At 49.1% G+C, this 22,147-nt stretch overlaps 1 protein-coding gene across 4 annotated transcripts in view; it reads right to left on the bottom strand.

The window, feature by feature from the left end:
- Cabin1 (calcineurin binding protein 1) overlaps positions 1 to 22,147 on the bottom strand; it is a 153,438-nt gene that overhangs the window by 51,396 nt on the left and 79,895 nt on the right. For 3 of the 4 annotated variants that reach the window (XM_063225856.1, XM_063225859.1, XM_063225860.1), the window contains 3 exons: positions 21,696 to 21,874; positions 6,817 to 6,999; positions 4,603 to 4,934 (listed from right to left, as the gene is read on the bottom strand). In XM_063225856.1, coding sequence (XP_063081926.1) covers positions 4,603 to 4,934; positions 6,817 to 6,999; positions 21,696 to 21,874 — 694 coding nt within the window. The remainder of the gene's footprint in view (positions 1 to 4,602; positions 4,935 to 6,816; positions 7,000 to 21,695; positions 21,875 to 22,147) is intronic. The other variant, XM_063225858.1, reaches the window with a different exon arrangement.

Below are 22,147 nucleotides of genomic sequence, written 5' to 3'. Positions count from 1 at the left end.
GGCAGAGAGAGGTAAAGGATGTACCCCACGGAGATGGGCAAAGGGTAGGGTTTGAGAGTCAGTTTTCCAGTAGTGCTTCCCAGGTTCACACCAGAGCACAAGGTGACTCTAAAGTCAAAGGGCAATGGCCTTCCTGAAGATATCACAGCAGAAAACACAACACTGTAGGCTTCATAGGGGGAGTCAGCCTCCAAATAAGCCCAGAACCTGGGCTCAACCTACAGACATCCTGCACCAAATAATGGGGTCCAACTGGCTAAGGGTAGTCAGGCTGCCCTCTTACAACTCATGAGTAGAATCACATAATGTGTGTCTTTCTGAAACTGGCTTATGGGCCAGGGATTTAGCTCAGTGGCATAAGCGCAAGGTCATGAGTTTGATCCCTGGTACACCCCCCCCCCCCAAAAAAAGAAAGAAAAGGTAAATCTGTAACTGGCTTACTTTACTTAGCATAACATCCTCCATTTTATGTTTATCCATGGAATTGTATATGACAGTATCTTCCTCCTTTTAAAGGTTGAATTGTATTCCATTGTTTTGGCTACTGCAGATTTTAGTATATTTTGAAATTGGAAAGTGTGAGTTTCTAAATTTGTTCTTTTTCATGTCAGTTTCACTCCAGGCCCATCTTATCAGACCCTCTGCCCTGGACCCTCTGCAGGTTACAGCAGAAGAGGGTTGGTTCACAGTGGAGCAGAAGTACCAAGAGAGTTAGGCAGGGGTGGCCACATCTTGCGCTTCTTCCAGACCCCCATTAATGAAGCCCAGGGCCCTTAGCCTGAAAGGCACCCTGAGGCCATATGCCTTCTTCTCCCGGGCTGCTCTAAGAGGGCTCGGGGAGCCATGTTTTTGACTGTGGACTGGCAGACCAGGGATCAAAACCCTGACGAAGACTGTGACCCTGGAGATGTAAGTGAAGCAGATGCTAGCATCTGTTGAGGCTGCTGGCATCAACAATCTTATCTAACATGTATAGAGTCCTGTGATTTTTGAGCACCCTAGTCCTTAGCGTACCCCAGCAGGATGCCTATCTACCAGGGAGGGGAGGGTAACCTGTATGTCTCAAAGCCAACCTTGGTGAGAGGACAGCCTCAAGGAAGCTTCAGGATCCCTCAAGGGCAGACTCGGCCCTTTGTGACTCTGCCTAAGCAGGGAATCCTCAGAAGGCTCAGTAGAGGAGCAAGGAGCCATGAGGATAATGAGACTAAGGAAATGGGCCCAACTAGAGAGCTGCTGGTTGCTAAGCACTACCTGAGAACCCCACCCATCACCTTCTTACCACAATAAACCCACATGCATATTATCTTCTTTCTCATTTCAACTTCTAAAAGCTCCATTCACAGAGCTGAGCTGTGAACCCAGCATGACCAGCCTCAGAACCCATATTCTCTCCCCCTTCTAAAAATTTCCTGCTGCCAAGTGGCATCCTGTGCCCTGAAGACAATTTTTTTGCAAGGCCTGGGCAGGCTCTGAAATGAGCCGAGCCTCCTCTGAGGATACTTGTGAAAGAGTAGGAGAGGTCAGGAGTCACCACTCAGCCATAGGCAGGCTCCGTCTGTTGAGTCCCCATTAAAATGAAGGTATCTGACACTCAAGTCAGCCACTGAGCCAACCCAGTAAAAAGAAAATGCCGCTGCCAAGCACACAGGCAGGATTTATGAAAAATGTGCTGTTATCAAATATACACAGTGGGAAGTGTTTGTTACTAAACAGCTGCGTTAGGAAAGTAGTCACTGCTTGCCAGCTAATGGTTTGGAATTAGCGACAGACTGGGTTGTGTGCTCAACTCTGTGGACAAGCTGCTGTCAAGAGAAGTGCCAACAAGACCCTCGCCCCCAGGACAGAGGCACACCCTGAGCCGAGCCGCAGGGAAGTCCTGACTCAGGCTCTCAGTGGAGTGAGGTGCCAATGACCTGCCATTCAAGTCAGTGGTAGCAACTAGTATTCAACGAAGTCTCTGTATGAAGATGACAAAGGAACCAGTGAGAAAGTAGTCAGGGTAGTTGCAGGAAGGGGATTTCTGTCACATCAGAGTCTCTCTCAGAATTGAGGCCAGCATTTCATTTCCAAAAACCAAGGAACCCAACCTAGGCACACAGATAACAGTAAAGCCAGCAGAAACTGAGTGTGCTAGCTATGGGGGTTACCCGGGGACAGACACATCAATGGTGTAGACAGTTCCAGCCTCTTTTCCCACCAATGGGCGCAGCTGATGTCTACCCATCCCAGGAACCAAGACCAAAATGACCTAAAAAGAGCAAAATGGCTAACACTCTTAGGTTAGGGCAGGCAGACACACTTAGCAATGTGAAGGCAACAGAGCAACTGCGCTCTCCGTGACACCTGGCTCTGTCCCTCAGCCATGTCACTGTAAGCCCAGGTTCCCAAGAGTAAAATCGAAAAGACATACATGTCCCCATCACCAGGTGAAGTGGCTGGGGCCTTGGGAACACATAGTCAGCAGTGTATACACCAAGAGCCAGAGGAAAAGTAAAAGATGAGACAGTTTTTTACTTAGAAGGTAAGAATTATAGTCATTCCTCACTCCAACTTTCACTAATTTGGACATAAATACTGATTGTGCGTTGTTTGTTTCTGTTTTTTTTTTTTAGACTGGGCCTTGCTATGCAGTTCAGGCTGACTTTGAACTCATTTTGTAGCCCAGGCTGGCCTCAAACTCATGGCAATCCTTCTGCCTCAGCTTCCCAAGTGCTGGGATTACAAGTGTAAACACCGTTTTCTACTTTGGAAAATCTCATTAAATAAGAGGGACAGGCTGTAATAACTACCGCCTGTACCTGGCTCTGTGCCGAATGCTTTATGTGCACTGGCTCCTTCAGGCTCAAAATGAAGCACTTTAGTGGGAAGTGGAGGCTAGGTGACCAGGGTTTCAAGAGGCCTGCACGCAGCTCAATTCTCCTCCACCCAATCTTGCATCCTTCTCCTCCCTTCCCTACATGCCAGTCCCTACTAACCGTCTTGCACCCAAATTCCATTTCAGTACCTGCTCTGGGGAAAGTACCCTGCAATGTGGGGAAAGGTCAGCATGGTACCACAAGTGCTGTGTCCTGGTCAGAGCTGGACCACAGTGGTGAGGGCTGCACAGCCACATGGGGAAGGTGAGGGAGAACTACATGGGGAAGGTGAGGGAGGTTATAGTGTCCCTCCCACCAAGACTGGAGAGGACTCTACTGCTTCAATTAGAGGGAAGGAAGGAAACTCACAAAGAAGAGGTGGGGTGGGAGGGTTGGGGGAGACATATCGCCCCTGCCCATCTGGCCTGAAAACTGCTTGAGGAGCAAGCGTATGTGCTGATGGAGGTTTATTAAAAAGCCCCCTGGAAACAGAAGGTGAAGGGCATACAGGTACGGTCCACTGCCAACTTCGGGCTAGACACCGGGTAGGCTATGTTCCGTGTGCGGCAGCAGCAGCGCCGCCAGGCAGTGTGCAGCTGGGGCCACAACCTGCTGTTGTTTGCCAGCACACACCACACCTCACCTCAGAGTCCAAGCCCCTGAGGACGATGATACCTCTCTCCCCAGGCCCACCGAGGCCAACTTCCCCTGCTGGGCCCTAAGGAAACTGGCTAAGCACATGAATGTGTCAGTCACTGCAGGGACATGGCACATAGTTTCTGGGACCCTAGTGTCTAGTGCCCTGAACAGAATTCTGTAAAGTAAAAAAATGTCAAAACAAGGTCCATCTCTCCGGTCAACTGCCCTTCCTGGTCAACTGCCCTGCCTGGTTCAAATGCCCCACGGAGAAGCTAGAAGGGTTGAATATTGGGGATAGCAGGAGGCTGTAAGGAGAGCCTGACTGAGTTAGGTGACCCAGGCAAAGGCAGGCCCCAGAGAAATCTCACAGGCCAACTGTTCTCCTCAGTCCTCACCCACAAGCCCCTCTCCCAAGTTTCTGGCCTTGGCTGAACGTTCTCCCTTTCCTCCAGCCTGCTCTTGTCCCTCACACTATAGGTCTTGGCATAGAAGGTACTGTCATGCAGTGTTAGCAGTAACCCCACTCCTATGCACCCCATTATTTTCTCTGTAGTACTAGTCACAATTGGACTTGCTTTGCTTGCTTGCATGTGTTTAACTCTGCTCTCCATCACCCTCACACTCCATGAGAGCAGGCACCGTAGCCAGAGGCACCGTCTCCTCACAACTCCTGCTGGGTGAGTGAGGAGAGACTGAAGGAAAAGAAAGTCACTGCAGTCTCTCCACAAATGCTAAAAGCCAGCACAAGAGGTATGGCTGGGAAGCCCCTGGGAGTGCTTGGGCCTGGGCCACAGCTGTTGCTTTCCAGAAAGAGTTAGAGCAGGCTGTCAGCACCCAACCCCCATGAAGCAGAGGCAGTGAAGATGGTTCTGGCAGCTGCACCAGGGAGTTAAGCTGAGGGGCAGGATGATGGCAATGGGCCTCTGCAAGATGCAGCTGGAGGGCTGAGGCCTGGGATAAGCCGGCGGCTCACTGTGGCCTGGCTCTCTCCCTCCCATCCTTCCCATGCAAACCGTCCAGCCCCATTACAAAGTTCTGATCTGTCATGGTTCTGCCCACCAATGTTTAAGGACACCAGCCTGCCCTCCCTCTCCCACACTCCACTCACTCGGTGGGTCTTGCTGTAGGTGTAAAGGAAGGCCAGTCGGTAGAGACTCTTGTAGTGCTGGGGGAAGCGGCTCAGGCACAGGTGAAAGGAAGCAATGCACTGTTCCGTAAGAAACTGGCGCTGTTCCTCAGCATCGGCTGGCAGCCCCTGAGGGAAGACCACTGGCTCCCCTTGAGGGTCACCCCGCTTTTTCCCATCGCAAAAAACAGGTGCAGACACCAGATGCTTGACAGGGATGCTAACAGCGGCTGGGGGGTCTGCTGTAGGCTTCTGGATGCTTTGCTCTGTAGCCCGGAAGCCTTCTGTGCTCTCCAAGGACTCCTCAGTTTTTCCTACAGTTGAAAAGAAGGACAACAAAGTCACCCTGATTTCAGACCCTGCCAATGTAGCCACCTGTCACCAGCAATAGCAGCACTTCAGTGAGGCACTTAGCACAGTAGGGTTGGTGCCTATGCTGGATGGGCACTGGGCACTGGAAACAGGGTGGCCTGTGAGGTTTCTCCGGGGCCTGCCTTTGCCTGGGTCACCTAACTCAGTCAGGCTCTCCTTACAGCCTCCAGTTATTCCCAATACTCAACCTTGCCACCTTTTCTTTCTTTCTTTCTTTCTTTCTTTCTTTCTTTCTTTCTTTCTTTTCTTTTTTTTTTTGATACCAGGGATCAAACTAACAAGCTCACATTTGCCAGGCAGGCACTTAGGCCACTGAGCTAAATCCTCTACCCTCCTGCCACCTTTTCTGTTGGGCATTTGAACCAGGAAGGGCAGTGACCAGAGAGATGGACCAGTGGAAGGTACAAGGCCCAGCACTGGCTCTCCCACAACTGGCTGGGCTTATGGCCATCTGGCCTCTTGTTCTGTAAAACAGGAGTTCCAGGTTGCCTTGCAGCAGAGGGACCCAAAGGTTACAAAAGTAGGGTTATAATCTGCCTCTGTTCCTCCTCACTGAATGGCAAGCATGATTGTCCCATCTCCAGGGCCAGTGTAGTATCTGGGGAAGTAGCCCACAGAAGGGAGGTGTTGTCACCATCATCAAATAAAACAGCCAAGAGAGGCTCATGAAGTGCTACGCCAGCTCCACTTCTCAGCGCCTCAGGCCACAGCCTGTCTAACATCCTTCTCCAAGGCTGCTGTGTGTGAGCCACTTCATAGGAGCCCAGAATATGAATATCCATCGCTACTCTGCAGGGGACAGTGGAGCCAGGCAGTACAGGAGGGCCCAGGACAAGGCCCAGGATGATGACAATGGCTGAGTAGTCTCAGGCTAGTCCCTAAAGTGTGGGCTCCTTGGATGTGAATAGAGGAGGCTACCTGGCCCAGGATGAAAGCAGAAAAGGGAAGGGGGCTATGGGAGAGCCAGAAAAACAGCGAGATGGCCCTTGGCCTGTGGCTCGTACACGCCCTGCACAGCCTGTCTGAAAAGAGGCATAGAGGGAGCCCACAGCATGTATTCTGAAGGCAGTCTGCATGATAGATTGAGCTCTTGGGGCCCTGTCCCTTACCACAGGAGAGGCCTGGAGGGATCTGGGGCCCGGTGGGGTAGAGCCCAGGGGCATGGACTAAGATCCAAGTTCCCCTTACACCACGTCCAAGTATAATCAGGCAGACATCTGACGCATAGAATGCTTGACCATTATCATCACTCCTGTCGTTGAGGTAAGGTTCTGAGCAGTCACTCTCATAACTCCCCCCATCCACCTGTCAGCTCAGCTGCCCAGAGACCACTCTGGTGTATCCTGTGCTTCAATCAAGGCCCTCTGCTCAAAAAAGGGAGACTTTTTTTTCATAGAGGCCCCATTTGATTCACACTAAAAGGAAAACACATTTGTGACATTTAGAATCCAGACACTTTTAAAAATATTTACCAAGAAAAAAAGTAAGGCACACTGACATGGGCAATGCTTTCCCAGATTGGGCTATGGGGGCCCTAACAATGACAAGTGTCGCTGAGCAGCACACTTGGTGTATCAGGCTCCACCTTCAGGTGCTACCTCATTTAATCTTTACAGTCCTGGGTGTGGCTACTGGGATCATTCCCATCCTACAGGGAGAACAATAGGGGCTTGGAGAAGAAAGTAACTGGCTCCACTGAGAGGTTCTAGGACAGCAGACAGAGGCACGAAGACAGAAGCCAGGCCAGGCCCAGTCCCCACGGAGCCTGCGGTCTTCAGGTCTGCCTAGACTGCTACCAGACATCACTCAGGCAGGTCTTCATACCTCTTTCCTCTGTGGCCCCCTGGAGGTCTTTACTGCTTGGTCCTGCTTGGGCACTGAGTACAGGCACCCTCTTCTCTGCATAAGGCTTCCGGGAGCTCTCCAGCGAGCTGGTGGGCTCATTAAAGAAGTCCTGTGTTGAGCTGGAGTCTGAGAGTGCCACAGCTGTGCTGTCCTGGCTTCGATCTACGGGAGAGAGGGCAGGAGCATGAACCCACACCATCTCCAACATGGAGGGGCCTCCCCTCAAAGGAGATGGCCTGAACACAGCTACTGACCCTGCCGAGATCAACCTGAGAAGGCCACAGAGCCACTCAGCAAAGGCACCAACCTCCCTGGGAACCTTCCTCAGGTTTCCCTCAACAGTGGTACCTGGTAAATGTTTAACAATAGGCTCTCAGGCAGGAAAAAAAAAGAGCCCAGATTTGTAGCATTTACTGATTTGTGTGGTGTAAATATTCCCATTGTGCTGATTTCAAGCTCCCAGTATGATGTTGGTGAATGTGAAGTTGACAAGAGATGCACAGTAACCTCTATTATGTAGTGTTTCTACCATAGAGCTATAACAGAATTAACTGAATTAGGAAATAATGTGGCAAACATGTTCAACCTGTTGTGAAAAGCCAGGTGTGGTCTACAATGAAAATCTGGATAGATTTCTGGATAGATATCCTAGATAGGAGTCATGAACTTGAAGGAAATTTATATTCATGCCCTGGCTGGCTGTGGGCCTCAGGGTGTTCAGGAGAAAAGACTAGGGACCAGGCAAAATTCTCTTGAGGATGGGAGAGGGCATGCACAATCCTTTTACCTCCAGGGTACGGGGAAGGAAAATAAAATACTTTGCCCTGAGGAAGGGCAAGAAGTCTCCCACTAGGAGAATGACAGAATCCTGAGAATGTCTCACTTCTGAGATGCAGGGACCCAGAGCCTGCCTCCTAAGTCTGAGTCTGGACCAAAACAATGAAAAGCCACCCTAGGCCCTCTCTCATCCTAGCAAGCACCTAGCAAAGCAGCCTACTACAGAGAGAGAACAAGAGCAGGAAAGGAGACCTCCTTGAGATACCCCTGAGACTGAACACTGAACTGGAACACTGAGAAAACCTTATAGCAATTTGGTCCCCACTCTATGCACAAGATAACACGAGAGAGGTACAAAGCCACTGATGCCCTGAAGGTAACACAGCAACAACAAATCCCAACCCAGCCTGACTTCTCACTAGCCTAATTCAAATTCCCCGAGTAGCCTAGAAACTGAAGGGGGAAGCTCGGTCAAGGCATAATGGTACTCATCTCCGTCTCTTCAACCCTGTGCATGATATCTGATATTCAATGTAAAAATTACAAGGCACATGCATACACCAAAAAAGGGCGGGGGGACCTACATTCTCAAGAGACAAAACAATCAGTAGAACCAGACTCAAGAGGTGATCCAGATCGCAGCAATACCTGATGGGAAATTTAAGATAGTAAAGAGTAACACGATTTTTGTGCTTGTTTACTATGTTAAAGGTTATAGTACAAAATCTGAACATCACCTATTGAAACGATAGAGAATTTCAGCAATAAGATGAAAATGAAGAGTCAAAAGGAGACGCTGGAAATAAGAAAAACACAGAAACAGATGAAAAAGGTCTTTTCCAGGCTTCTCAGCAGACCTGACAAAACTGAGAGGGGAAAAAAACCAAAACTTGAAATTAGGTCAGTAGAAACAATCCAAATCAGAAGAATAAAGACAGAAGGGCAGGCAGAAAGGGGGACTCAGGACAGAGCAGCCAAGATCTAACCCACCAACAGGAGTCACAGAAGGAGATAAGAGAAATAGAACGGAAGCAGTAGTTCAAGATACAATGATTATAGCACTCTCCTAGCATGCACAGGCCATAGGGGTGACTCCTGGCATTAAAAGAGAGAAAGAGAAAGACAAAAACAGAACTTCCCTAGAACAACACAAGGTATCAAATCACCAAGAATCTCAGAGAATACCAAACAAGAGAAAGACTCACACATATATATTAAATAGCATAAGAAAAAAATCATTGCCATAGCATAAACTGCTGAAAACCAAAGACAGAGAAAATCTTAAAGGCAATCAGAGAAAGATATCACATATACAGAAAGTTAAGATTGACAGCCAGTTTCTCATTAGAAACTATGTAAGTCATACAGTGCCCTTAAAGTGCTAAAAGAAAAAAAGTCAACTCAATTTTTAACAATTTATTTATTTTAAGACAGGGTCTTGCTCTCTGCCTACATTGGGCTCAAATCTATGATTCTCCCAGAGTTCTGGGATTACAGGTATACACCACCATGCCCAACTTCAATCCAGAATTCTATAGTCAGTAAAAATACCCCCTTCCTAAGATGCAGGAGAAACTATGGACTTTTTTCAGTCAAACAAAAACTAAAAGCAGATCTGAGTTACAAGAAATGTTAAAAGCTGAGCATGATGGCTGGTGCATGATTGTAATTCCAGCATTCAGGAGGCAGCAGAAGGAGGATTTGGGTTGCACAGTGAGTTCAAGGCCGGCTCCTGACCTTTACAGTAAGACCCTGTCTCAAAGGAAAGGAAGAAAGAAAGACAGACACCCAGACAGAAAAAAGACAAGACAAGACTGATTAAAGGCAGTTCCTCAGGTAGAATGAATATGAATCCACATCATTTTTGCTCTTAACTAAAAGGTGATGATAAATATAAAAGATCTTATTCTTCTAAAATACCACTCATTACTTCATAAAGCAAAAGTAAGAGTTACATATAGGCTTGTTAAACCATATGTTACAGTAAAAATGAGTGAAAATGGAGTACAAAAGATGAGAAGCTCTTAGGATGCCTGTGAATTAGTACAGTATCTTTTAAAGATGTATTTTAAACTAGGTGTGGAGGCACATGCCTGCAATTCCAGCACTCTAGGAGGATGGGAATTTTCTGTTAGCTTGGGAAACTTAGCTAGATTCTGCCTCCAAAAAAAAAAAGCTTGAGATAAGGTCTTGCTATGAGGTTCAGGTTGGCCTTGAACTCACTATGTAACCAGTTTGGCCTCAAACTCACAGTGATCCTCCTGCCTCAGACTCCCAAGTACTGGGATTACAGGTGCATGCCACTACAGCCTGATTAAAATTAAAAAAAAAATTTAAAGGGCTGGGATGTTAGCTTAGTATGAAGGCCCTGGGTTCAATCTCTAGTATAACTACCTCCCCCTAAAAGTAGTATTTTGTTACTCCTCAGGCCAAAAGTACATTTTTTAAAAAAGAGATATTATAGTGGACATGGAGGCACACACCTATATCCCAGCTACTTGGAAAACTAGTTCTGAAGTTCAAGGGCACCCAGGACAATTTAGCAAAACCCTTAACAAGGGCTAGGGATGGAGGAGGGGTGCAGAGATTACAACAAAGATAAAATAGTCATTAAAAAAAATAAAATTTTGTCTTAAACTTTGTATATCTGAAAGTGACATTCAATGAACTGGGAATTAAGAGAGCTAAGTTCAAATTCCTCATGTGTCACTCACTGGTTCTGTGACCTCTATGCCTCTGCCCCACCTGTAAATTGCAGACATATGTCATCTCAGAGCCATCCAAGCCACAGCAGCTTATGAGGACACGAGACAAACAGCAGTCACAGTTCTCCAGGGCCCTTCAACCTAGCTCAGTACCTCAAAAGCCCGGTACTGGTTGATGTATTAGCACCTTCTGGGCAATCCCTCAGGACCCACCAAGAAGACCCGTGTAAGCTGCTTAGCAGACAAATTTACAATAAAATACAAAGTCATTTTCACCCGCTTAGGGTGAGGGTGAACCTATACTATAGCACATGCACCGCAGCGGGCTGTTTCTATCATTGAAAGTTCTGCAAAGTTCATCATCACTGGCCCACACACTGGATGATCAGGCTCTACATGTGAATTCTGCCCCATCACTTACCAGCTCTGGGGGACTAGGCAAATGACACGATTACTTACACTTCAGCTTCTCAGCATGTAAATCTGTGATAATACAACTACTTAGCTAACAGAATTATCGTGAAGATTACACAGGTTAGCACACACCCAGTGCCTGAATCAGTGCCTGACACATAGCAAATGTTCATGAAACATCAGGTCAACCATCCACACTATTATCTCAGGGACTTGACATATTTTATGGCTAATGTCTCAAATTTGTCATGTTCTAAACAGGGACAGGGTTTTGCTGATGGCTTACTGAAGCCAATGGCTGAGCAACTGAAGAGCAGTTCCCAAACCCTTACACAGACTTGCCCAGGCAGGCTGGCTCACACACAGGGACACTGGGAATCAGCCCCGTGTCCAAATCCTGCCTTGCTGCTCTGGTCTCTTGGCTCGTGTCTCACTATATACCAAGGTTGGGGACAGTGACCTCGTTGGCAGCCTAGTACAAAGCTCTCCCTTCATAGCTGCTGTTGCAATGTCTACTGCCCAGTAACTCATGGCTCGTAAGTATCAGCTGGGATGAAAGAACAGTAACAGCAGGGAACTTGGGCAATGTATGAGGGCCAAGCTAGAAAGCAAGGAGGTGACTGGACCCTCTGCCTCATGCTTAGCAAACAAAGGGCTTTTCCCTCACTTGCAAGGCCAGATTCCAATCCATAAGCACCAAGCAGGGGTTAGAAGCAGGCCTGTGGCCCTCAAAAGAGATTCCTAACCTGAGTCCTCATTGTGAAGGGATCACTTCTCCCTCAGAAGCAGGGCAGCCCATCACTATCCCTGCGGTAGGGCAGGCCCATCAACGCAGACCCTTAGCTTCAGGAGCTAGTCATTGTATGAGCTCCAAACTCCCCGTCCCAGTCCTCAATCTAATCTCAGATCTGCAAATTACAGGCTGAGTAACGTTGGCTGGATGATTTTGCTGCTTTAAGACCCCCAAGGCATGGATTTTAACACCGTTTTCACCGTCTCCCTGCCTCTGCCCTTGACACATACATTGCTGTGCCTGGCACACTTAAATGGCAATCCAGTGAACCATCCTGTCCTGCAGCATTCATCCTAGCCCTGACATCTATGGCTCAGACAATGCCCAAGAGACCTCAGTCTCCCAAAGATGGCAGGGCATGCCTGTGTAGCCGAGGCCTTCTAAGAAGCAGGTCAGGGCCAGTTTCCCTCAGTCACAATAAGATCAGCTAAAATCACTGCAGGATGAGCAGCACATTCTGCAGCGAGCTCTAGGAAGCAAGCCTAGCCAGGATGATCTCACCCACTGGCACGCTGCCCCACAAGCTCACTGGCTCACAAGCTATTGGGCTCTGGGCCTAAAGGAATCACCAGTTTAGTAGAATCCCAGCTGTGATCATTATGAAAACTGAGGATTGACTTAAGCAAATGGATATTTACTCTCCAAGTGCTAATGCCCATTTGATGCAGTAATGTGAGGGGACCACTGATCTGCCAGTGTGCAAGGAAACCAGCCAGACCTCACCAGGAACCATGTCATGTGGGCAAGGCAGGACAGCCTAGGCCGGGTGTGGTGGCGCATGTCTATAATCCCAGCACTTGAGAGGCTAAGGTAGTACTGCCCTGAGCACAAGGACAGCTACACAGTGAGACCATGTCTCAATAGCAAAGCAAAACAAAACAAAACAAAATACAGAATAACTTGTTGTGCTATGTGCCTATTGTACACTTGAGCAACAGACAATCGAGGGGGAATTTTCCTGAGCCTATTTTAAAATAACCTCCACAGCAATTAAGAGCCACAGAAGAGGAGCAGGATATGCAGGAGCTGAGGGAAAGGACTTCCTCACCTTCTCAGGCCCTTCCCCGGTCCTCTGATACTACTTCACAAGCCAGAACAGCCAACCCTCTGACAGTCTGCAGAGCCAAGCACTGACTGGGGCACTGTGGCAATTCTGGACAAGCCCTCATCCCAGGAGTAATCAGAGTTCCAAAGTGGCCCTAAGGAAGGGCCCCTCAATGAGGCCAAAGCCATCTGATCCTGTGGTACTACCTCCAGTCTCAATGTTGGGGCAAAGCTGGCGAGACAGGGGTTGTATCCACTGAGGCACAGGCATGAGGGGAAGTGCTGATCGAGATTCCCACCAAACCCTGGGGCAGTGGCACCCCAAGAGGAACTGGGGCTTCTGTGCCTCAGAAATGGAAGAGGAATGCATCTGTTCAAATGAGAGTCAGGGTTCACGTTTCTCTCCACTTCTTTCAAGTTCTGTGGGTCTGAAAGGGTAGGTGCATGCTGATTAAAAATGGCTCAGGGCCTCACAATAGCATGCACGTGCTGTCCCCTCCAGGGTATACAATATTTTTGTCTTGCTTTTTCCTTTTACTCAAGCCCAGGTTGCTCTGCAGAGCCACTTGCTTCTTCCTCTCTCTTCCAAAAAAAAAAAAAAAAAAAAAAAAAAGTTCTGATTTTAAACTCCAAGAACTAATCCAAGGTTTCACACTAAGAAGCTGGCCAGAAGGAAAACCAACTTTCATTTCCTTTACATCAAAATGTGAAAGAAATGAACAAAAAGTCTCTTAAAGAATGGTTCCATGTACCTGGGCAGGGGGCACTCCTTGTCTCTCCTATCATGGTTAATCCAACCTGCCTTTGTACAGCTAACTGAGGATATTAGTGAGCCACAGACAAACAAAAAGAATAGTGGAAAAAGTCTGCCAGGAGCACCACAGCATATGTACAAAGTCTGTCCTACCGCTCAGTGGACTGCCAGGGATGGGACCGCACAAGGCTGGGTGAGATGGGGCAGGGAGGATAACAGAGTAACAGTGCTGGGAAGAAGTTCTTAGAGAACATGAGGCCAACCTTAGACACGCAGAGCTGGCTGAGCTAGCTGAGCAGGCAGTAAAGTGGACTGCAGCCCCTCCTAGGAGGCTCCACAGCAGGGCAGGAGAGGGAAGGATGTGGCTGTTTGCTGTCCTCTCCTTACTCCCACCAGACCTTTCTGAAGGGTCATCTCTCAGACACCAGGTCTGTAGCCACAGAAGGGGCAATGCACCAGAGAAGATCATAAATACGCTTCTAGAGTGGGACTCCCACCTATTGTCTTCATACTTTGGGCAAGAATTCACCAGTCCATGAGCCAGGCATGGTGGTGCACTCCTATAATCCCAGCACTCAGGAGGCTGAGGCAGGAGGATTTTTGTGAGTTCGAGACCAGCCTGGGCTACAAAGTGAGTTCAAGGCCAGCTCAAACTGCATAGTCAGACCCTGTCTCAAAAACAAAACAAAACAAAACAATTCACCATTCCTGAACCATATTCCACCTGCCTCTTATCAGCTCAATTCAGTCTGATGTTTCCCTTCTACACTGGGAGAGAACATGGAGAATGTACAGGTGGGTGTAGAAGGGGAATTCTGGCTTGGGAAATACACACCTTCCAGTTGGCTGCTAGCTGAACTTCCAGGTCTGCTCCACCTCTTCCATGAAGCTGCTCCGGGTATTGCAGACCTTATCTAGAATCCTGCAGCTGAGGCTCCAAAAGGGGTTGACATAACTTTGTGTGCTAATGGCCTATGTTGAGTACTCAGAAGAACTGGTGGGTCCACTGTCTGCTGCTCTGTAGACAAAGGCTGCCAACCACGGCGACAGAGATTCTCTTTTGTCTCACCTGACCTCACAAAGGAGGGCAAAAGAGGCAAGTAGTACTGACCATTGTCCTGACTCAGTTTCCACCTGGAGTTTCTACGGAAGGATCTTGGAGTAGGGGTTTTCTGAGTGCCCCATCTTGACACAGGGAAAGACACCAGTGACAAGTTTTTGACACAGGAGAGACTGACTCAGCCCAAACTTCCCATGGGCTTGTCAGGGAGGGCCTTGCAGGGACACAGACATAGTAAATAGGACCTGTAGGTACTACTTACTGCCCAGAGTAGCCCCAAGTCTCCAGAGTTGAGGGTGGATTTCTTTAAGAGCTCCTTTGAGGTTAAGGAAAAATGACGGCACCAGCAGGCAGGCTGTATGCTGGCCCTACTCTCTTTTTGGCCCTACTCCCAAAAACTTCTCATAGAAATATTTGTGGCAAGGCTGTAAACATTTGAGCTTTTTACTGTTGACCACTGCAACATTATTTCACATGGATGTACATGGGCCCTCCATCCTTTCCTCTCTGAATCCATGGGGTGACGTGTGGCTGCCAGCCTCTAAGCCCTTAGCACGTTCCACTTATAGGGTGGGACCCAAAGAATGCCAGGTGACTCAGAACAGGGAGAGGGAGCTGGCCTGGCGAGGAAAGGCAGCCCGTCCCCCTCGCATGAGAGCTGGCTCTGTTTCTTTCTTCATCTAGGTTTGCACACCTTGCACATCCCCAGTATCTCAGTCTAGCCTGTAGGAGCTGTTTAGTTACAATACACAAGTTTCCTAAGTCTCTTTAAATATGCCTGTGCCATTTGTGCCAGCAGTAGGAATAATAAGCTCACAGCTGTTTATTCTAGCAGCTCAGGTCAGTGAGAGTCCAAGAAAAAAGATGTGGTTGTGCCATTAGGGACTGCAGTGGCTCTGACTGGTGAGCCCTGAAAAGAACACAGATATCCTGCCAACTAAAAAAACGACAGGTTTCTAACAATCAAAAACTTGGGTGAAATAATATTTTGAGAAATTTTTCAACTGGACAAATCCACTCCACCAGATAGGTATGGTGGTACATGCTTTTAATTCCGGCACTTGGAGTCTGAGTCTGAGTCTGTGTATTGGAGGCCAGCCTGAGCTACAAAGTGAGTTCAGGACCAGCCTGAACTACAGTGAAGCCCTGTCTCAAAAGATTCTCCCCCCAAAAAAATCCTTGCCAGTCACTAGAAAAGGACATATCCATCAAGAGCAAGGCAGGAGATGCAGGATAGAGGTACCCATGGCAGACTGAGGAGACTGAACAGATATCAAAGAGAAATCAGAAACCAAGGGTCCCGAGAGAGAGAGAGAGAGAGACAGACAGGCAGGCAGATGCACAACACAGAGCAAGGCATCTGGTGATCATGAGGGCCTCACAGGGAGGGCCACGCTGTGCCCATGCCCCTGCCCCTTCTCAGCCAGCGTGGGCACTGGAAAGCCACAACACACTCAGCCAGACTGGTGCTGCCATGCTGGGAGTGCGATCCTCAGAACAGGAAGAAGACAGCCTCACCGTGCGCTTCATGCCAGGGGAGACACTGACTGGGGCGGCCCCCGCCAGCTTTACATATTTCCTAACCAAGGCAGGCGAGCAGCCTACTCGGGAGGTAAATGCCAAGAGCAGAGAAGCAGCTGTCAAGCTGGCATCCCACAGCCATCTGGTGAGTTTCCTAGGAAGGTTCTTCAGACAAAGGATGATGGGGAGAATCTGCCTGTCTCAGAGCCAAGAGAGGGGCCCTGTGACTGCATTACTCTCCTACTGCCTATAGGAAGGAGCCCACCCTTTGGGGCTCAGCTGCTCTCCCAACCTTTTCCTCCATTAAAATCTCTCTCTCTCTCTTTTTGGGGGAGCTACCTTAGTTAGCTCAGCATCCAGATGCTGTAGAACTCTCCAGTTCCATGTCTTGGTTCCCACTGCTTCCACTCCAGAGGCCTACAGCCTTCTACCTACAGGGCTCTCAATCTCCAGGAAGACCCAATGACACCCCCCCACACACACACACAGGGCTTGCTCCCTCCTGCCAGCTCACAGCATTAACCCCCTATGGAAACAGATCCCACCAGCAGCAGAGACCTGGGGCTTTGTTTTCCCCATAGTGCCCTCTTCCCTGCCTACACACAGCAGCCACTCAACAAATCCCATGAATAGCTGTGAGCCAAAGAGATTTTCAGAAAAATAAAGAGTAAGAGAGAGCACAAAGGAAGGGTCTGCCTTCCAACAGTTCCCTCATTCCCTATTCCACGGGGAACAAGCAGGACAGCCTGAGATCTACATTGAGAAGGTCTGTTTATAACAGTATAATATTCCTACCAGAAACTGACCTACACATGGCCTAGGAAGGGAGACCATTAGGCAGAGACAAGGCCAGGTCTGCCTTTCAGCCTGACTGCTGCTTGTATCTCCTGACACTCTACAGCCCAGCCCATGGACTGCAGACAAAGGGCCAACTCAGAGTGTCTCGGCTACTCTGAGAATGTGGTATCTTAAGAGTCCGTTGCCTTTGTTATTTATTTTTTTAAGCAAGAAAAGAGCAAAGCAATGGAAATACAGGACACAGCTACCTGCCAGGCAGGTGAACAGGTGTCAGTAGGTAGAGACCACCACAGCCTCCGTATCCAGCCAGAACTGAGAATATGGACCGTAGGCAGAAGCAAGCACATCAAACACACACTTTCCAAATCACAGGACCAGTGGATATGAAGGTGCTCCTGGTCACAGGGGAAGCAGGGAGCCGGACTGAGGGCTGAGCATGCGGTCTGCGCTGTTCCCCAAAGCGAGCCGTGACAGGTGCAAGCAGAAAGACAAAGCCTGGAGAACAGAGTGTGGTCAGGGTTAGGGGCAGCACGGGCAATATTGGTGGAAGTAACATGGGGCAAACAGGCAAGGATGAGCACAGACAGCACATGACGGATGGTGACAGCATGGTGGGTGACAATGGATGGCTGTGAAGGAGGTTTGGCACAGGGTACCCTGGGCTCTCCAGGAAGGTGCACACTACAAACCAAGGTGCAAGCCAGCATCAGAGGCTCTTCCTGCAGCTCTGTGCCCCAGCGGGCATCAGCTGCAACCAGGGAGACTAACGCCCAAGGCACCTACCTTCTCCCTTATACCCCGTGCCTCATAGTAAACCAATGCACCCCTCAGAGCTTGGTTATGCTTTGTTCCTTGAGAAGGCCTTCCATCTTTAGCCAGGCCAGGTCCCTCTGGGACAGGCAAACTCACCTCTCCAGGGCTAGCCCTGGTTGCACCCAACCCTCACTTACGTAACTGACTGACTTTCATCTGCCTCTTCTGAGCTTGTGGCAGGAACTGTGACTGCCTGTGCACTTGGCACAGTACTGACAGCATACCTGGATGGATGTGGTTATAGGCTGGCCAAAGAACCCTTGAGGTCACAGGGCAGGCCTCTGACTTCTGGCATTCTTCCTGGCCATGGCTTTCTGAGGTGACATGGGGCACGACGGGCAGATAGTGAGTCTTAAACCAACAGAGCTGCTACAGACATATCCCAAGAGTGGCTAAGTCAGACCAAATAAAGGCCCACATCGTTCCAGAACAGCCCTGCTCCCTGGTTCCTGTGAGGAAACAAAGTGAGAAGTGCATGCAGATGTAATCTGCCAGGTCAGTCAGGTGCGGGCAGGGCTGTTTCTAGCCATTATATCATGCACAGTTCTTGGCATGGTTTCTTCTCCAGGAAACAAGGATACAGCCAGCCTGCAAGGCAGCTGAGAAGATGGAAATGTGCTACTGCCCTGCAAGCACTGGCCTGGAGCCTGACATGGAATAAGTACATAGCATTGTGTGGAAGGGTCTAACTACACACACGTCCATGTGCACACATACCACGTGTACACACACCATGTGCACACGCACCCACAAACCAACACTGCACGTGGAAGAGGGGTACAGGTTTTGTTCAAACATCTCCCTACACTATTTGACAGGTGTAAACAACGGTGTTTGGGAGCCCCTTGAAGGTTATAATGTGCTCCAGAAGATGGACACAGGGCAGAAGTTAGTTGAGTGGGGAGGACAGCCAGGGAAGCTGGCTGACTTATCTGTCTTTCAGCTAGGCCAGAGGGTCCATTCTCAGGTCGTCTGAAGTCTTCTTCCTAGCTTCCCTAGAAGGACTGGCTATCATGACCATATGTGGTCAACACACAGCAGCCTGAGGGACCAAGTCTAAAGGCTTTCACCAAATTGTGAATGGGCTGCAGCCAAGGGAAGGTTAGAGAGTAGACCCGAGTCCTACAAGGTAGCTGTTATCAAATGTTAAGTTACCTATATATATCTGAACTATTTTTCTATATCTCATACCAAATCGGAATTGACTGTAGCTGATTTTTACTTCTGAAGCAAAGAAATACAGTACAGTACCAAATGAGGGAAGTGGCTCTAATGCTGGATCTCCTAACCACTCTCAAGGTAAGTCCTGATGCTTGGCTTCCTCTACACTGACAAATTAATCACCCTAAAAAAAACTCAGAGAGGCTAGAGAATGGGACCTAGTAATCCCAATGCCAGGTCCACACAGGGCTGCTGCTTCAAATGGCACTGGTTGCCCATTTTTTGAGGTCACACCAAAGGCTAGAGAATTGATTGCAAATTTACAGTGATGGGCCCCAGAACCAGAGTTTCTCTTTCTCAGGGTGCTACTCATTTCTCACCCCAGCCTCATCAATGACCAGAACAACTTCATGAGGAGGCCACAAGGTGCGCGCACTTTTGCTTAATACCCATGAGGCAAACACTACCCCATTCTACTGGTAAGAAAACAGGTCAGAGGGGCAAAGGCCCTATGCTAAGGTTGAACACAGAAGCAATGGAATGCAGGATTGGAACACAGAGGTTTTTGACTCTAAGGGCTCTTATCCCTCGCCTCTTCATCTGTCCTTCAGCGGCTCCCTGAAGCCAGTGCCACAAGGACTAGAAGCACCCATCACCCATCTTGCACTGAGAAGGCTGTCTATAACCTGAAGTAGGTGCTAACGCATCTCTCTACAGGACAGCTGAGGCTGGTCTTAGGTTGAGAAGCTGAGTTGAATGCATAAGCCACATGTCCTCCACCCAGGGTTGGGTCAGGAAACAGGAGTAGCAGTGGGCAGCAAGGCCTCTTGAGGCCACCAGCAAATCCTGACACTGCAATTGGCTGTTTCTGCCTTGGAGCCTAGACCTATCTCTAGGAACCAGTGCCACTGCCCAAAGGAACACTGCAGCATTTGACGTTGAGGGTTATTTTAGGGTTTCAGACATTTCCTGTTGCAGACACTGGTTTGTCTCAGAAGTAAGGAGGGTGAAGAGGCCAAGGGTTCTGAAAGTACTGTGCTTCCCAGTACACTAGGCCCAGGACTGGATGACGATGGGTCAGAGGATGCCAACAGCTCCATACTAGTCACAGGAATCACTCTGAAAACAATGGAAGTTTATTTGAACTTACGTACAAGTCAGTGTTCCTCTGTAACCTTCATAAAGTGATGCTGGCACCTTGGATCTGCCATGCACAGTACTTACTCCTGTACTCTGGTACATGCACACCATGTGCCATGGACAGCAAGGCAGCCAGTGCCAGGTGGCAGCATCATCCCCCTTCTGAAGCACTCACTTTCTCCCTTCCCTATTCCTGGAGGAGAACCCTACCCTAAGGGACGACAGCCAAATCCCTGATGTCTGCAGGCACTATACAGGAGGCTACAGGACCAGCAGTTGTGCTTCCCCAGTCAGGAATGCACAAGCAGGGTCACATGCTAAGTGGACACCCATAAAAGGCAGTCCTCTCTTGAAAACTCTGGCACGGTGCTAAATCCTCACAGGAAGTACCTGGCAGAAACTAACTCCCAGAGGAAGAATTTACTGCTAATTTGTTTTCATAATTTTCTCAAGAGTGAAAGGTTGGGAACAGGGCAGTTTCCCTGATTAACTTGAGTTAACTAAGAAGAGAGAAGGGATCTTACTTAGGCAATGCCTGCCAAACTGAAGACTCAAAGAGTGGACATCCAGCCCCTCCTGATTCTGCTCAACATTCTAGGGCAGGTAGAACAGGCAGGGTAGTGCCAATGCCCAGACAGGGGTAAAGACACAACACTGGCAGGTGGTGATGGAGACATGGAACGCATACATAGATCCTCAGCCTCTCTCTCAACACACATGCTGCATACCCAAATCAAACCTAGGAGGGAATATTGCAAGTCTCCAAATCTCTTAGGAGAGCACCAAATCTTATTCCCAAAGAAGCCGAGACCTGGCTACCTTGTGATCTTTTACCAATGCTTCTCTAAACCTGCTCTCTTGGCTCAGCAAGCTGGGGACAGATGCCTGTGCTCTCGAGGAACCTGCACACTGGGAAGGTCTTCAGCAAGGACACCAGAGCCAAGGCAGTGTAACCCCCAACCCCGTTCCACCCAGCTCTGTGCTAGATCTCAACTTCAAGGCTACCATGGTATCTGAAAGGCCTATTCTTCCTCCAAGAGGCCACTCTACAAGGCCACTTGGCGGGAGGCACAGCCAATCTTACCCACCTAGGCGTATCCCATCACCCTAGAGAAGGCAGAGAAAGGCCTGTTTCTCCACAGTCCAGAGGAGAGCAATGTAGATGTCTTTCAAGCATTGCTACTACTTCCCCAAGGCTCCATTTCAATGGCCCTCTACATCCACCAACTTAGCTTATTCCAGCAAGTATTTTGTCACCAGCTTCTCACTGTAGAGGTGAGGAGAACATGAAGAATCAAGCGATAGGCCAGCATGCAAGCCTCCTAATGTTAGTAAGGAATGTAGTTGAACAGTCGCCACCTGCCTCATCCCACATGGGACAGCCTTGCACATGGTGTCAGGTAATCCCCATCAACATCCTGTCTGGATGTCCAAGAGTGACATACTTAGTGCCCATTATGGCCTTCCCACTACTTCAGAAGGACAGAGCCATAACAATGTGCTGCTGAATGGTGCAGGCCTCACCAAGCTGACTGCCAAGAGTCACTGTAGGTGGCCTATGGTCTTCCAAATGCCCTTAAAGGAGAAGTCACACTCTTATTTTTGCAGGCTCAAAGAAATGAAATGCCTTTGTCCAGATCGCCCCTCCCCTGGCTCCCAGGTGGGCAAGCTGGCAGGTGGCGACACTGAGCATGTCTTGGAAGCACAAGAATCACCGTGAGTCCATGAGGTTAATGAACAGCCGCAACATTGCCCGTGTCACCCCAGACCCAGCACCCCCCCTCAACAAAACAAAGCGACAAAACAAAGTCGCTTGAGCACCCTCCCCATGATTTGTGTGCCGCCCTGGGCTGGCAGTAGGGAGAACAGGGACTATACCGTCCGGCGTCGCCTGCTGGTGGGGTTTTTTACATTTGACGTAATCGTGGTCAATCGGAGTGGCTGTGTAAGGTGGGGATGTCAGACCTGGGCCAGAGGAGGAGGGGAAGGAGGCTCCGGGGCCCGGCAGTGTCCCAGCTGAAGAGTGGGAGTCCTCATCCACCAGGCAGGCCTTCTCCCTGTGGGGACAGGAGGTTGGGCACGGGTCAGTCTCCATGTTGTAGTGAAACAGACATACACCCATGCGTCAGCACCTTCCCAAGCCTTGCTGCTCCTAAGTATCTTTGGTGGGCTCTACACCACCTACCTGGTGTTCTGCAGAGAAGTACCACCACAGGACTATACATTCTCTAGCTAGATGCTACCCAAGTTTTCTGGCCAGGTTCTGCTAGCATCTCAGGGTCTCCAGGTTCAAGAGACTTTGCACAGCAGCTGAAACACCCCAGCACCGC

This window comes from Cavia porcellus, unplaced genomic scaffold, assembly GCF_034190915.1.
Source record: "Cavia porcellus strain 051 isolate PalLab524CR breed Dunkin Hartley unplaced genomic scaffold, mCavPor4.1 scaffold_16, whole genome shotgun sequence".
Lineage (NCBI taxonomy): Eukaryota > Metazoa > Chordata > Mammalia > Rodentia > Caviidae > Cavia > Cavia porcellus.
The sequence above is the reverse complement of the archived record's forward strand: the minus strand, read 5'-3'. Positions and strand labels throughout refer to the sequence as shown.